The sequence below is a fragment of the Paroedura picta genome, chromosome 2 (assembly GCF_049243985.1).
Source record: "Paroedura picta isolate Pp20150507F chromosome 2, Ppicta_v3.0, whole genome shotgun sequence".
Taxonomy (NCBI): Eukaryota; Metazoa; Chordata; class Lepidosauria; order Squamata; family Gekkonidae; genus Paroedura; species Paroedura picta.
In genome coordinates this window covers 129489748-129506497 of record NC_135370.1, presented here as the reverse complement: position 1 = coordinate 129506497, position 16750 = coordinate 129489748, and the positions used below count along the sequence as shown (strand labels likewise).

Sequence of the window (16750 nt, the reverse complement as noted above, 5' to 3'; positions counted from 1 at the left end):
AAATTGGAGATGATTGGCAAGTTGTATGGACTCAGACTGTGATTTTGATTTCATAATTATCATTTCTACAGTATTTAAAAATGTAGAACCTTCATTTTTGCAGTAGAACAGTTAGGTTCAAGTCCAGTAGCACCTTAGAGACCAACCAGATTTTGGAGGTATAAACTTTTGAAAGTCAAAACTTCTTTTGGCTCCTAAAGAAGGTGTCTCATACTTTCTAAGCTCCTATACTATATTATAGTACTTTATTTTATAATACTATATTATGATACTGGAGAGCTTTGGCTCTCAGAATCTTATACCACAAAATCGCTAAGGGGCTACTGGACTTGGATTTAGCTGTTCCATTACAGACCAACATGGCTACTCTCTATAACTATCACTTTTGCAGTGTTTGTCTTATTAATCCTCACCATGTACATTAAGGGCAGGGCCAAAATAATGCTCTGTACTTTTTTGCCTGGATGTCTAGGAATGGGATGAGGGTGCCTAGGGAGTTAAAACATTTGGCCACTTGCAAGTGGATCCTTTTTAATAATAATTCCACAAAACAAAATTCAAGAGTTGCTAATATTTTGCACTCCTGTCTCCTGCTACTAGAGATGGGCAAGACCCAACCCATGGGTCTCTGTGAACCCACGAAATTGGGTTCATTGCTCACAAACCGAGCTTGTATGGCTATGCCCCCGACAACCGTGCATGACCACATATGGGTCTTACCCCTCTGTGTGCGTCCGTGGGCCAGTCATGCCCCTGGGGAGGGGGGGGTCACTGTGTTCTCTGCACGATAGATCTGGAGGGCTTGCCCTGTGGAGCAGGGGGAGGGGGGACACACACACCAGGAGGGTCCACAAGGTTGAATTGGCCAGGATGTGCTGTTGCTATTACCATACTCCCTGGACTCCCTGGATCTGGTGCTTGTAGATAGTTGTGCTCAGCAGGTGTTAGACAGGTGGACAGATGGTGATGTAGGTGATCAGGTAGATAGCTGGTTAGGTAAGCAGGTAGAAAATTGTTTAGGTTGGTTGGTAGATAGGTGGGAAGTCAGAGCACCTGACCCAGGACCCAAGGATTGTGTTGGGAGTTGCACCCACCCAGGCCCCTCCAAGCTTGTAGACCCTCATGGTCCTATGTGCAGGCACCAGTTGGCCCCTGTGAGGGCTCCTGACACCCATTTCAGTCATCATTCATTAAGTCCATAGGAAACCTTGCTCCTCTGTAAAACCATGACATACTGGGTGCCAAAGATAATTTTGGCCAAAGATAATGTTAGAGGAATGGGAACAATTTTGGGGAAAAACATTAAACTAACAAAATAAAACTATAACATGGGAAGGTAGGTGGGTGGATGACCACTTCTCAGGGCCAAATGGGAGAAGGGTGGACACTGGACACGACCCAGAAACCAGGTCCACAATGAGGCAATACAGTCAGGGAGCTCCACAGTGAATTTTACATGTATAGCACCCCACGATACAGCTAAACAGTTAACGAACTCAAGTGAACACAAGGGCTCATGAACATGGGAGGGGTCTGTGCAAGTTTTGGGTTCATAGTTCGTGTCATTCCCCCAACCTGCAAACACCCACAGTCCAATAAACCTCTATTTTCCAGGTTCATGCCCATGTCTACCTACTACTGTTATTGCTACTACTTCTTTACTAAAGCTGAAAGGTTCTGATTTAACATTAAATTTAAAGTTCATGATTTAAGATCTGAAACTGTTATATCAGTCCTGTATGCTAGTATTGTTGCATAGTCCCACCTTGTCATAGCACTGAAACACAGTAATAGGAGAAGCATATAAGGGGAAACCTAGTCATTCTAGAAAGTCAGAAATAATACAAAACTAATGGCTGTTACAAACTGTCTTAATTGCACCCCAATATCTGCATTGTCTGCTATATACTGAGTCCATCCATTGGTCCATCTCACTCAGAATTGTGTACTTTCCTTGGCAGCAGATCTTCAGCGTTTTGGCCAAAGACAGCTCTTTTCCAGTATCATGACTTAAAATCCTTTCACTGGAGAGGCCTAAGTGATGTGCATTGTTAATTGGTGGGAGGAACGCAAATTACACATGAGAGACAGCTGTGGCTCCGTGGCAGAACATCTGCTTGGTATGCAAGAGATTCCAGGTTCAATCCCAGGCATCTCCAGTTCAAGGTGTAAACTGCACGGAGCTTTTATTCCAACCCCAGATCCATTCAGTCCCTGCTCTCTACACAGAATGCGATTTCTGTTTGGATTTTGGCCGATTAAAAATTTCCTTCTGCAGCAAGAAGGATTGATCTGGTGTGACCCTACCTTTATTGTGCGATATCTCAGACTGCTTTTAATCCTGAATATCCATTTGGGAAATAAAGCTCCGTGGTAGAGAACCTCTGATAGGCTACACCTGGTCATGTGATACGCTTGCCTTAAAGGAGAAGCCCCTAATTTCTCTCAATTTCTGTCGGTCCTGGATTTTTCCTCCTCCCCCTCCCCTCCAAGAAAAAAAAGAGGCTCCCTGCCTGGCTCCTTCCCCCCCCCCTTCAAGAAAAGAAAGAAAGAGGCTTGGCTTCCTCCCCCTTTCTGAACTACCCTAACCACGTGCAGAAGACTTTCCTGTTTCAATGGGGGGGGGGTGAGAGGAAGAATCGAGTTCAAAACGATCTGAATTCAACAGGATTGACAATGGAATAAAGAAAGTAAGTGCAGACTCTGCCCAAGGATCAGGTAGCAGATGATGTGAAAGACCTCCACCTGAGACGCTGGAAAGCCACTGCCAATCTGAGTTGACATTGATGGACCAAGGGTCTGATTCAGTATAAGGTAGCATAATGTGTTCATGTGGACCTGATCTGTGGCTTGCTGCATTTGAGGAGATGAGCTGTGATTCAGGCAAGCTCATGCTAAATTAAATACTCTCCCAGTGGACCTCTGTTTTGTGTTTGTTTAGTGTGCTGCCCTTGTTCTTTTAAGTCCTGAGTTTTACAGTGCATCTTTGCTTTAACAGTGACAGAAATTTGAGGTAACGCTGTTGACATTCAAGATCTGTTGAGAAAAGAAAAATGTAAATCATCGATCAGTTTCAGACTCCTTGTTAGGTTGATTAAACAAGTTTCCATGCTACCAAGCTTTAATTATAGAACTTTTAATAGGCTCCATTTCTTCCTTGTCAAGCTTCAGTTTAGCTTTGCTTTTTTCTGTTCCTTCTGATTGAAAACAGGGGCTACTCAATCTCCCTGGAATTTGTGTGCAAAGAGCTTTCTCAGTGCTCTGGCATCTCCTTGCAGAGATTGCATATCCAAAGCGATATCTCCTCCCTTCCTGGTGCCATACCGATCAAATCTCCTCCCTTTGCGGTCCCAAAGGGAAATTACTCCTTTGGCACTAGCTGTGGGCCAGCTTTCCCATACCCCTCAGGCTACTGGAAAGCCCTCAGAAATGTTAGCACAGGGATGTCACCTTTCTCGTTTTCTGGGAAGATTGGTTTGCTGCTTAAGAGTGGATTTAATAGACATTCAACAGATTATGAGAACTCCCTTAGAAATCTTTGCTACATTGCAAGGAAAAATGGCAGCCGAATTAATTTCTTATCTGTCATGCTGCTGACACAAAAAAGTGTGGCAACTGTAAGTTCAATCGCTTTCCTGTGCAGGCCCCCCCCCCCCCCGGAGACTGCGTATGAGCAGGCCGGCCATTGGAGAAGTTTTTACAGTTAAAAGACTCCAGGGGTCCTGCACACTGAAGCCAGAGACTTGTTCTCACCCATGGACCATGTGCTCCGTGCAACAGGACTACTATCTTCAGTTCTTCTTTTGCCACCAAAGAAGAAGAATGAATGAATGAATGAATGAATGAATGAATGAATGAATGAATGAATGAATAAATAAATAAATAAATAATCCCCCCCCCCTCCAGTTTTGCATTGGCAAAGGATTACTTTCCTGGTTTGCTGGGGTTATTCTCGTTTCAGAGATTATACCATGGCTCAGATTTTTTTTCCAAAACTGCACTGTTGTGAGACAAAGTTAACTCAAACTGATGAACATGACCCATTCTGTTTTGAATGAGTGAAGTGCGCAATGTTCCTACATGTAAGGCTTGCTAACAGTCACCTCCAAAGCTAGAGGGGATAGGATGTCAAAAAACAGCACTGTGGGAGAAATCTCTCAATCCTGAACCTTGAACTGAAATGTATCTTGTCTCCTCTCTCAATTTTGGCTATTTGTAAGAACCGAAGATCACTGCAATCTGATACCCACATCTGGCCAGACCATTTCAGGCAGCTTTATATTAATTTGCTAAAGTTGCAGGTGGTTTGTAATTTCCTTAGCTGTTTCTCAGATATCCTGTGGAACCGGTCCATATTTGTCCAAACAGACAATACTCTTATGAAGTTTTATTTAAATAAACAAGGAGGTACGTGGTCCTGGAGGCTACTCTGACCTGGTTCATGACACTGAAGATCAGTATTTCCTTTCAGTCCATCCATAATCCTGGGAATTTAAACATGGAGGCCAAAATGTTGAGCAGAGCAGGGATACTCTCTCCATAAAGGATGCATACCTGGAACCAGTCTTTTAGTTGTAAAAACCTCTCCGATGTCAGGCCAGTCTCCACGTGTGCCTGCTCAGAAGATAGTCATTGAACAATAGTTACAGGGAAGTGCAACTTTGTTTTAGCCTAGAACAAGGGGGAAAGGGAAAGAAAACAAGGTTGTATGTGTGTAGCCTATTTATGTTGTGGAATTTCTTAACTATTAACCAGATTTTGATATCCCTTCCCCATAAAAGTGTTTAGTGTTTTGTGTTGAACCAAGGGAGACCAAGCAACTTGCTTACTTCATTAATCAAACTAATATAGGGGTTTTTCCTAGACATGATTACATTGTAGTTAGCCATGTAATCTTGTGTTTAAGCCAAGGACTGAATTCAGGTGTCCAGGGTCTCTTCTCCCTCTTTCTCTAACCTCCACTCAAGAAATATGGAACCTTAGTTAAGCGTTTCCTTCCACTTTGGAAGGACAAGACAAATATATTTAATTAAAATGGAAAAGAACAGAACCAGGGCTGGATACTAAGATATTCCCAAAGTGCACAGTATCAGGACGGCTACCCCAGGTCTTTTCCGCAGTGTAATACTTCCATTTCCAGGATGGACAACACTATCCTCTCTTTCCCTGAGAGGTGGGAATGGGGTGGAGGCAGGCCAGTGCAAGAGTATAGTAGCTCAGTCACACCGTTAATGCAAATATTTGACTTCTGTCATTTAAACACGTATTTTAAGATAAATAAATACTTATTCAGATATGCAAATTAGGTAATTTTGTCCTTGGCTCATTCTGCCCACATTAGATAATGAACTTTCAAGGTACTTTAGTAGCAGATCTTCCTGTTTTGCACATGCCAATCTAGCTGCAAAAGCCCATTGAAAGTACATTATCCAATGGGTGTGGCATGAGCTCTAGACCAGCATTTTCAGTTTTCTGTCGTGCCATTTTCTGCCACTAGATGGCTGTGCTATATATTTCCCCAAAACTTTATACCAGGTTCTGGGGAGCCCTGGGGTTCCACGAGAACTCCCCAGAGTTTACGTGGTCTTTCCCAGAAGTTCAGATAGTTGCTGACATCGACATCATGGGAGCCCACTTTCCCTGTTGCTCTACATGCCTAGTCTCTTTCTCCACAATGGAAACAGTTAATGATCGATGGATTGATTGACTGGCTCCTGCAGCTAACTTTCGCACCGACTTCTCTGAAGGAGCATGTCACCTCTGTAAGGGTTCCTCGAAACCTGAATAATATTTCAGGGGTTCCTCCATGGTCAAAAGGCTGTTTTACACCAGTACATCTTCCCCCTCATCCAGTGTTTTTTCTCATTAAGGCTGAATGTATTGTACAGGTAAATTCTCTTTCTTACTGGTCACCTCTTCTTGGTCACCTTCCTGTCACTATCACCTGGTTCTCCAGGCCAGCAGGTCCCTTTGGCAGTAAATAGGATGTGTATGCATGTGTGTATGCAAACACATATTCCTCTGATTGTTTCGTACTGAGGGCTTTTCCACATGTGATAAATATAGTAAAATGCTTACCTAATGTAGGCATTATATTCCACCCACTCAGCACGACGTCACCTAGCATCTGGCCGGCTGACAGCTCGCAACATCCTCTATTTTAAAGTGCGAGTTGGGGAATTGCATAAAGTGGATTCACCAAACTAAAAAGTGCTAGCTACTGGAGAGCAACCAGCAGGCAACCAGGAGAAGCAAGATATGCTTCATCTGGCTCTCACACCTGCCTCCTTGTTTCCCAGGAATGGAAATTTCTTTTTTTAATTGCTGCATGCCTGGAGCAACGAGAAGGCGGACATGTGTGTAGATGATACCAGAAATAAAAGAATATTTTTTCAAAGTTGTAACACAAAACGTGCCTCTCAAAAGTTTTCTCCCTCCCCCCCCAAATCAGGAATGATATTAATTTTTAAATGTATCAAAAGACTCATGATATCATAAGGGGTGGAATAAAAAAAGCACTATGCATCTATGATTCCATGCATAAGCATTGCAACATGTATGAATTTAAAAAATGAGTGGGCATCGCGTGACCTTTAAACTGCATCAAAATATGGAGGAAGGGGATTAGTTGCCTGAATTAATTGACAGGTGGAAGTGAGTCATGTATAAGGTATGTTGCTCTCTTCTGCCATTTCCAGCAGCAGATGTGGAGGGTGAGACGTGTAAAAAGACAGCAGACAAAAGCAAGACAGCAAAAAGGTGAGGAAGGGCTGAGAAGCAGGATAAAATTTAGTGCTTTGGCATTCAGCTGGTGTAATGCTATTTTTACTGTTGTGCAGAAATGCCCTTTGGATTTGCCCAGGCCTTCCAACTTCTTTAAATCTGCCCAAACCAGACTCTAGTGACTAGGAAGGGGAGGGTGAGTCAAGCAGTCAATGTTGCAGTTCTACTTCTTCTGTTTATAGGATATCGTAGGATGTGCTGTTTTATGGCTAGTTTATCTGTAGTCTTTTAAAGAACAGTGCCTAGGTCAGTTATCCTTTATGCTTTGAATTGAGCCTTCCAAATGTTGTTTTGTGTGTCGTCTTTTAGTTCCTTTCCATTTTATTTGTTTTTCTATATATTGTGTTTTACTGACTTATTGAAGTACTGTGTGTCCTCCTACTTCAAGCTTTTAAAAATGAAATTGGGCATCACTACAGCTCTGATGAAGATTCTAAGTCTAGTTTGAAACTGATGAGACTGCCAAGCAACTGCATTATATAGTCCTCTTTCCAGTCCCCCAAACAGCATACTTCATACTCCAACTTCATTGGAATGGGCTGTTAGTGTTTCTGAAAAAGGGATTTGCAGGGCTGTTGTATAAAAGGTAAAATGATGCTTTGTATTGTGAAAGACACTGCACTTCCTTCCAAGAAAGTATGGTTTGGATCAGGGGTAGTCAAACTACGGCCCTCCAGATGTCCATGGACTACAATTCCCAGGAGCCCCTGCCAGCGAATGCTGGCAGGGGCTCCTGGGAATTGTAGTCCATGGACATCTGGAGGGCCGCAGTCTGTCTACCCCTGGTTTGGATCATGAGCACTACATCAGGTGTAGTTACATGTTACATGGTTTTTATCCCATTTCAGCACAAACAATGACACTTTAACAAGCATATGTGTTTTCCCACTAAACTACATAATTTCTTGACCCATGAAAGTGCCTAGAAAGACAAGGCATTATAGAGAAGTAAGAGCGGTTTCTTTTTCTTATAAAAATCATGCAAACTCTGCTACCTCTATCATGTATGCTTTAAAAGGAACTTGTCAACATCTCTACATTTAGTACATTGATCCTAATTTAGACAGCGATTTGGATCCTTTGCTAGAAAAGATTTCTATACAAGCCACCAACACCGACAAGACAGCCATTTAGATTGACAGGTTACCCCTTGAAATATACCAATGTGGAAGTAACTGATGCATCTGAATTCTGAATCTACTTCTTCTGATGTGTTTTGCTGCCTGAAAACTCCCGGAATTGTTTCACAGGTTTTCAGGGTACACTCCTGAGTTTGTACTACAAAGTGCAAGGGAGTCTTCTCATGATGCTTCTTGTATGATTGGCACCTTGTGCAAATGGATTTTGTATCCCCAAAATCTTTTATTACTTGAAACGGGAATCTGTGATGAACTCTCACTTCATGTGTGAATGCCCTTCCCTTGATTCACTGAAGCATCTAACCTATCCCGCCCCCCATTCTGATGACTGATCCAGAATCACAGTTTGATTGAACATTGTGGGAATCAACGATGTATAGTTTGTGTGCTATATTTTTGAAAAGGACCAAAATACACAATATGTGTCACACAAGTCAGGAGCTAGATGCTTGATGGTACTCATTGTCACATGTAGGACTGATGTAACTCTGCCAGAAAGTATTGTTTTGCTCCGTGTGGTTCTAAAAGCTATGTGTGAGGAAGAGAGGCCTTAAGACATGCGGGGACTTGTTGCCCCTTCCTTGATATGGACAAAGTTGTGAAACATATCTATCTATCTATCTATCTATCTATCTATCTATCTATCTATCTATCTATCTATCTATCTATCTATCTATCTATCTATCTATCTATCTATCTATCTATCTATCTATCTATCTATCTATCTATCTACCTACCTACCTACCTACCTACCTACCTACCTACCTACCTATCTATCATCTATCATCTATCTATCGGCCAGATGATGGTCCTTCATGGTGTTGCTGTGAGGACCCTGGCTGCTGCGTTTTGGACAAGTTGTAGTTTCTGGGTCAAAACCTATCCATGATTACTCATGATTTTTTTAAATCACAAAGAGCTCATTTTTCTTTTAATGAGAGGGAGGCAATTATTGGAGGTGATTGCAAATTAATGGACTTTAAAAACATTTGAAAAGGTATTAGGTTATTAATATAAGCTGCTGTGTTACCAGTGCTTCTCCAATTAAAAAAATAAACAGGGTGGATGGAGAATTTTGAGAGTCATGTGATCATATGGGAAGGCTTCAATGCACATCAGATGTGTGAGAGAAACCACTGCTAATAATGGAGAGAAAAACAGATCACTCCATTTGTTCAGAAGCTCTGTTTCAAGGACAACAAAACTGCAGAATCATACCAGCAACCAATCATGGGAAATCACCCTGGTTTGGTATGGAAACATCCCAAATCATTCAGGAAAGGATGTTCACAGGGGAATGTTCACAGAGGAAAGGAAATGAGAGTAAAACAGAAGGGACTAATATGAAATCTAATGGTGGATAAGGCTAGGGTTGGGGCTAGAGGCTTTGGGGAGAAGGAGATAGATGCTCTACAGCTGCGGTCCCCAAACCCCGGTCCGGGGACTGGGACCGGTCCGTGGATCAGTCAGTACTGGGCCACGGCTTCTCCTCGTCCACCTCCCCACCTGCTACCTCGAGGGCTGCCTGGAGAATGCTCAGTGGGGTCCGCAGCAGAATGGTCCTGGACCCAAAGCAGAGTGCCCTGCCAGGATGTGCAGGGGAGGGGGCAGCGGCAAGCGGGAGGGGGGGTAGGGACTCTTCTCACCGGTGGTGACAGTTTGGCCTCCAGGGTAGCCCTTGGTCTCCAAGCTGTACAGGCTTGAGTGGTGATTCCAAAACTTCAGGCCTTGCCTGGAGATTGGCAACCCCCCAGTCAATGGTGTCCCTCTTTACCAATCTTGAAATCTCATCACCTTAGGCAAAAGGCAAAAAGGGATGTTTAAATATTACCATAGCAACCAGAATCAGAGAGCATTAGGGCAGTGGTCGAGAGAAGAGGAGTCGACTCCCCCCCCCCCCCCCCAGGCCTCAGTAAAATTGTCAAGTGTTGGCCGGACCCCGGTGATAAAAATGTTGGGGACCACTGTTCTACAGAGTTTGTCCAAGAGGGACTTTGGTTAAAGGGACAGATTAGAAAACAGGGACCTGAGGAGATGATGGGTAGTGGAGAAATGGAACTGGAAAAAAAAAGAAGGAAAATGGGACTGAGCCAAGATTTCATTTGGGGCATCAGAATAGGGAATGGAATAGGTAATGGGAGATTGAAGGACTGGGGGATTGTGGGCTGGGGAGTGAATATGGGGATCCAAATATTACGCTTTGGTAAGAGCTGTATACGTGGTTCTCTTCCCATCTTTACAACAAGTCTGTAAATTAGTTACTGCTGAGAGACGTTAGCCTCAAGGTGATCTAGCAAGATCCATAGTAGCAGGGGGATTTGAACCCAGGTTGTCCTAGTCTAGTGTTCTAACTATGACAATGCATTGGGGTACAGGGGAGTATCAGATTATGAGGCCTGCTCAAGGTGCTTCTGTTCCTTTGAGTTACATAGGAAATTAACACTTGTCACTGTGACATTGTAACCTGATAACCCTAAAAGACTGGAATTTCACATTCTGATTGATTTTACCAACTGGTTTCTTACCTGCTTTTGTTCTTACATTTCTGTTCCAAATACACAGCATGCCATATTTTGCCCGTCTTAGAAGGCTGGACAATGAGACTTCTGTCAGTTTGTCTTCTCAGAGTTGACAGAAAAATTGTGTGTGATCACAGCATTAAGGCTGTAATCTGTTTGCCCTTTTCTGTGATCTTTATTTTACATAATTATTATTGGGACTCCCCACCCCACATGGTTCTAGGGAAGATGGGTGCCTGTTCCCTTATGGTCTGCTTTTCCTTCTCCTTGACAGACTTGGGGACCAGTTCTACAAAGAAGCCATAGAACACTGTCGCAGCTACAATTCCCGGCTGTGTGCTGAACGCAGCGTCCGTCTTCCTTTTCTGGACTCACAGACTGGAGTAGCTCAGAACAACTGTTACATCTGGATGGAAAAGAGGCATCGGGGACCAGGTATGAGTTGCTTGATAATTATACAAATATACTGAGAAGTTCAGTTTCAAGGAACAGTTAAGTTTTCAAGCATCTGACACAGAGAGACCCTCCACTTTCTATCAATAGAGATGATTCTGTAACCTTCTCACCCAAATGTGAATCATATCAACTCCACAATTCATGCTGACCCTCATTGCAGAAGGGCAATGGAGTGCTACTACACAGGAGAAGGGAAATGTTCTTAAACAGGACTGAGAGGAAAAGGCACTTTTACATATTTACTGATGCACTTGAAAACAAAGAACCTTCTTTCTGAACAGGAAAATTATGTTAATGTGCTTGCAGTCTTCAAATGTTATTGTTACCTGTTTGAAAAAGAGACTAGGAGCACCTTCATTATTTACAGTTCTTTATCTCACACATTGCAAACTTAAATGGACTCCGGGGAATGGTAGAGGACAGGAAGGTCTGGAGGATCATTGTCCATGGGGTCACGATGGGTCGAACACAACTTCGCACCTAACAACAACAACAACAACAACAACAACAACAACAACAACAACAACAACATCTCACACATAGCATTAAAAAAAATAAATTTATTCCAGCTGTATAAAGCTCATGCAATGCGACTCTTGGTGATTCTTTTCTCTTATTTTAACCCCAAGCACAGGGGATGGAATTTTCAGTTCAAAAATTATTATTTAAAGCTGCATTTTTAACTCACTCTGGACAAGAAGCATGGTCCTATCATTTGACATCTGTTTGGTACATATATATTTTGCCCTTCCTCTGGGGATCTCAGGTTGTCATCTTCTTCTCCTGCGTTTTATTCTTTCTGAAACTCTGGGAGGTAGGTTGTGGGAAGGCTTACCCAGTGAGCTTCAAGGCGGAGTGGAGATTTCAGGCAGGTTCTCCCAGATCCCAGCAGGATCCACTATCTCACACTGATTGTCCCCCCCCCCCAAGCCTTATGAAAAACCACTTTAGGCAGATGATTTCAAGGTGGATCGGATGAGAAAGTCTTACTGCATAATTTTCTTGGATAATCTTCCTACACTCAGATGTGCAGCCTTCCCAGCAGAGGACAGACTCACAGAGCTTCATGTAACATGTAGTCTGTGTATCCAATAACCTAGTCTGCAAACACCTGATAAAACAGCTGTCATCTGTAGTGACATCTTCAGCAGAGGTCATTGTGGGATGTAACCATGTACTTAGGATTGTACTGCTGGTTGGTATATTGACCCAAGACTGAATATAGTGCGGTCCAGTGGTTAGGTCTCAGACTAGGATGTGAGAGACCCATGTTTCCCATGCTGCCATGGAAACTCATTGGGAGGGCTCCTGCCAGTCATTCTCTCTCAGTAGCCCTAACCTATTTCACAGGGTAGTTCTTGTGAGGAGAAACTGGAGAGAGAGAGGGGGGGGGGTACAAAATAATTTTCCTGTTTATTCTTACTCATGGTTTAGAAAAGGTATCTAGCTTGCTTTTGATAGATCTTGATTTTAGTTGGGGGAGATACATTTGTTGCTGCACAAGCGGCAAAGTGGAGATTTTTCTCTTCATTCACAAGGTCACAGTCACTATGGGCCCAAATCAGTTGTTACAACCCTTCTGTGAATAAAGGGAAACAGGATAATTCCTTTGGCGGCCCACCTCTGAAATGTAGCCAGTTATGCAGTAGGATGGGAAAGGCAGTTCAAGCTTCCCAGCAATACAGCCACATAACAATGACGAGCTAGTGTGGGAGTGTGCATGAGTGCATATGAGGAAGCCTAACACAGGTACTCGTTTGTGGGCTAAGAGTCCTGTTTTGATGAAAGGCATCATGGGGTATTTATATTAAGCTTCTCTTTTGTTTTTGAGCCTTCATATGCCTTCTAGAGAAAGGGCATTGGCTCAGCTTTCTAATGCATATGCATACATACATCTGTATAATGTGTCCTCTCATCCTCAAGGGAGTGATTTCTGCTCCTTGGTTAGACCTTTTTATTTTTTATCTTCCTGAACCCACCAGGTCTTGTTATGCAATTATTATCCACGGCCCATTGTGGGAGAAGCACAAGCTTGCTGCTGATAGCCAGCAGCTTCCTGGTTGTCCCTGTATGTAGCAGAGGAACTATGTAGGAATGGTGCCAAGGCAACTAGAGCTTTTGCCTTTTCTGTCACTAAGCTAGTTAGGCAAATCTGTCTTGCCCCCTTCCCTGGAGACCCATCAGTTGCAACCCTGAAATATAGTATGCTAAATGGTACAGGGTAGCTGCCTCAATCTATTCTCTTCTATGTCAGTATAAGTGAAAGGAAGAGAAAAAAAGAGTGGATTTCCCATTTTTATAGGAATGTGGAGATTAATTAGGGTGAGGAATATGTATTTCCCCTGTATCTTCTGAGAGAAGCATTCCATGAGTGCATCACTAACCAAATCTAAGACTTTTAGAGATTATTGAATCCTCCCTTGTATCCATCCTGCTATTCTGGTAGGCAATTTGCATCCTAACTTTGTGCACTTTCAGGGGGGGGTGCGCTAAAGCATACATCCTGGAGTGCAGGATAGGTCTCTGCAGAAAATGGGTTCTTGGCACCTCTCCCCTTGGAACATCCCTGAATTAATAATGTGTGGACTGCAGTCAACAGTGGCTCTGCAGTTCCCCCCATCAGCGGTGTGAATAAAAAACAGGGCATCAGTCCAGTAGAGCTCTCCAGTGTATGTCTGCTGGAAGAGGTGCGTTCACTGCATGAGTGCTCTCTGAACAATGCATGCATGATCCCTATGTTTTAACTGCTTCATCCCCTTCCAGTTTTTCTAACTGAACATTGCTAACCATTTTCATAGCTGAGGTGTACTCAGAAAAAAGTGATGCAGCCCTCTTAGGGCTTGCAGTATTGAATAATCTGCAGCATTAAAAATGTTTTTTTAGTATATCAAGAAAAAGGATCCAAACCCTGTTATCTCCCCTATTTACTAGTTTACCAGTATATATATATATATATTTGACACACATGCCCATCTGGATTCTCTAGTGGCACATGTAAATTGGCTTTGTGTGACTTCTTCAGGTGCTCCACAGGCATGTTTTTGAATAACACTGTAGGACTTGATGGGAAATGCCTTCCCATTTAAGTTTTATTTATGCTAAACTGCAGCTTCCTCATTGCCTTGCACTCCGGATTCATTCATCTACAGTAAAATCCAGAAGCATTTCCCCCTTTTCCCCCCACCTGCATTGCATCCACTTGCCTTTGTATTCAGTCCTCTGAATAAAGGTTGTATCTCATGACAAACAGTTCAGGGTTAATTTCACACAATACTGCACATAACTCTTTTCCTTTCTTCTTTCCTTCCCTCCCTCCATCCCACTAGCCTTTCACTCTAGCTTTGAGTTATGACTCTTCTACACTAATGAGATAAACAACATAACTCATTGTGGGTCCAGCTATTTCCTTTATAATCAAATGGCTGGAAACCTCTGTGGTTGCCCTATAAGGCACTGAAGTGCAAGAGAACAAAAGACAAAGACAACACATGCATTGGCCACGTCAGTGGAGATTCTTAAAGTAGCTGGAAATGGCTATTTGTTTGTTTCCCTTGTCTTCTAAGTCTACATTTTGTTTGTCAAAACCCAGTCACCTTCCTTCTCCCGCAGAAATATTGCATTAATGCACCCTTCTCCTGTTCCAAATTCAGTAGTTTCTGCTTTTGAAGATCACTTGGGTAAAACGAAGTCCTCTTCGCAGATGAATACAACTGTAGTAGTGCTGCTTGTTAGCACGCAGCCTCAGCAATTAGGAAAGGAGAAGCCGATTTTTATGTAGGGCATTTTTCATCCCTGTTGTGCCTCTTTCTAGTCTAGCTGCTAGGGGTTATCTGCACAATCAGCTTTTTGAGTTTGAAAGCACTCTGCTGGCTAGGAGGAAGGGCAAGCGAGGGAAACTTGTTCCTCCCACTGCTCAGGAAGCATGTGCGTGGGTAACCCAACTGGAGAAACAAAAGAGAGGGGGGGGGGAGATCTGTCCTCCTTCCTCCTATTGCACCCATAATCTATGCTAAATTAATTGGAGCAGTTGTGCCTGCCCCAAATGAACAAGCCAATAAATAGCTTTGTATCTTGCTTTAACACCCCCGGAGTCTGAGTTTTCCTCATGCAATTATGTGACTTCTCTATATCAGTGCTTTCAAGTTGCCAGTTGCTGCTGCTGCTGTTCATCTGGCCAGGGACCTCTTGCCAGCCCAGCCTTAAAAAAAAATGCTTCCCTCAGTTTGAGTGACCTAATTCTTTATTGACCGATAGCATTCTAGAAGCATCTAACTCTCTGTGGTTCAAGGCTTCAAATGGCACTTTCAAAACATAGCCAGGGATTGCCAGATGCTGTGTATTTGGGAGGAAATCTTATGTATTAATTTGTGTTTAAAAAGAACACCCTCTGGTTCTTAAATGGCTCCCCTATAGCCCATCATTGATGTGCCTTGTTTCAGATTTCAGGCCTGCCAAAAGTACACTCCCTAACTGACATCACAGGTCTGCAGTGACAGGTATTTCTGAGCATTTTGATGTTGTACCCTTGGAAAAGAGAGAACAGGTGGAGGGGGAAAGCTCTGCAATGCATTTGGTACCTTTCATTCCACTTCAGATGTTACTTTGAGCTAATCGTGTGGGAAGCTTTATAGTGATGATGAATCAGCTGTTCACTGCCACTTTGCCTAGAATGTATGTGCTTCATCTTTAGAAATAACGTTTAGTGTCCTGTCATTCACATTTGTTCATGGTCGTTTCTGGAATTACTACGCATCAGTGTGGCTAGAGTGGTGGAGTAGGACCAAGGAAATGGGCTTCAAATCCCTATTCTGCCATGAAGTCCCCTGGCTGTCCTTAGGGCAGTCACTGCCCCTCATCCGAAACTACATTCACAGGGTTCTTGACAGGGCAATAAGCTGATCAGAAAAATAATTATGCTCCCAGCTAGTCTGTACATTAAAATGGTACAAGAAAACCCAAAAAGGAATAGTGATGCAAAAAACATCGACCTAGCCAACTAGTAGTTAGGAACCAAATGGTTAAATGTCCATAAAATGTAAATATACAAATTAAATTAACAATCATCATGCACAACTTATAAAGTTAAAAAACAAACAATGTTGTCAACCACCCTGAGATGGCAGTGCCAATAGAGGTGGTCTAGACATTTTCTAATAAATAAATAAATAGGCAGAGCCCATAGGATAATCATGGAAATTACAAAATGTGTACCATACAATGCTAGACCTTCAATGATAGACATAACATGTTTAGACCCCAAAGTGGGTCTAATCCTGAAGTAATGAACCAAGGTAATGAAGGTCTAGTTCTCACTTTGAAAGTTATCCTGTGCCTGAGGCGGCCGACTTCACATTACAAGCTCATAGGGCACATCTTTAGTAGACGTTTTGAAGGATGTTGGTAGATGCAACCAGGAACCATATCCATTTGTGTTTCCGCATTTGTTTTCCAAACATTCAAAAATGATCTTTTTTGTGTCATAAAACAGCGAAAGTCCTCCCCCCAAATTTAAGTTCCCCCTTCCATTCTCCCACTTAAAAATAAAAGAACTTTTTATGAACACCCTGATCTGGATGGCCTAGACCAGGGGTAGTCAACCTGTGGAATTGTATTCCATGAACTTTTGGAGGGTCACAGGTTGACTACCCCTGGTCTAGACTATACTAATCATGTCACATATCAAAAGCTAAGAAGAGTCAGCCCTGGAAGCAGGCAATGGTAAGCCACCACTCATAGAATCATAGAATCATAGAATTCATCAAAATAATTTTAAAATAACAATTTTAATATAGTATTGTTAGTATTTCAAAGAGTGTCAGCCCCCATTTAAAAAACAAATACAAACCTAGTACC

At 42.7% G+C, this 16750-nt stretch overlaps 1 protein-coding gene across 5 annotated transcripts in view; it reads left to right on the top strand.

Annotated features, from left to right (window-relative positions):
• Positions 1 to 16750, top strand: part of DPF3 (double PHD fingers 3) — a 232439-nt gene that overhangs the window by 107033 nt on the left and 108656 nt on the right. For all 5 annotated transcript variants that reach the window (XR_013228425.1, XM_077322681.1, XM_077322678.1 and 2 more), the window contains exon 2: positions 10716 to 10876. Coding sequence is in view for 4 of the 5 variants with exons in the window: in XM_077322681.1 (XP_077178796.1) it covers positions 10716 to 10876 (161 nt within the window). In the remaining variant the exon portion in view is untranslated. The remainder of the gene's footprint in view (positions 1 to 10715; positions 10877 to 16750) is intronic.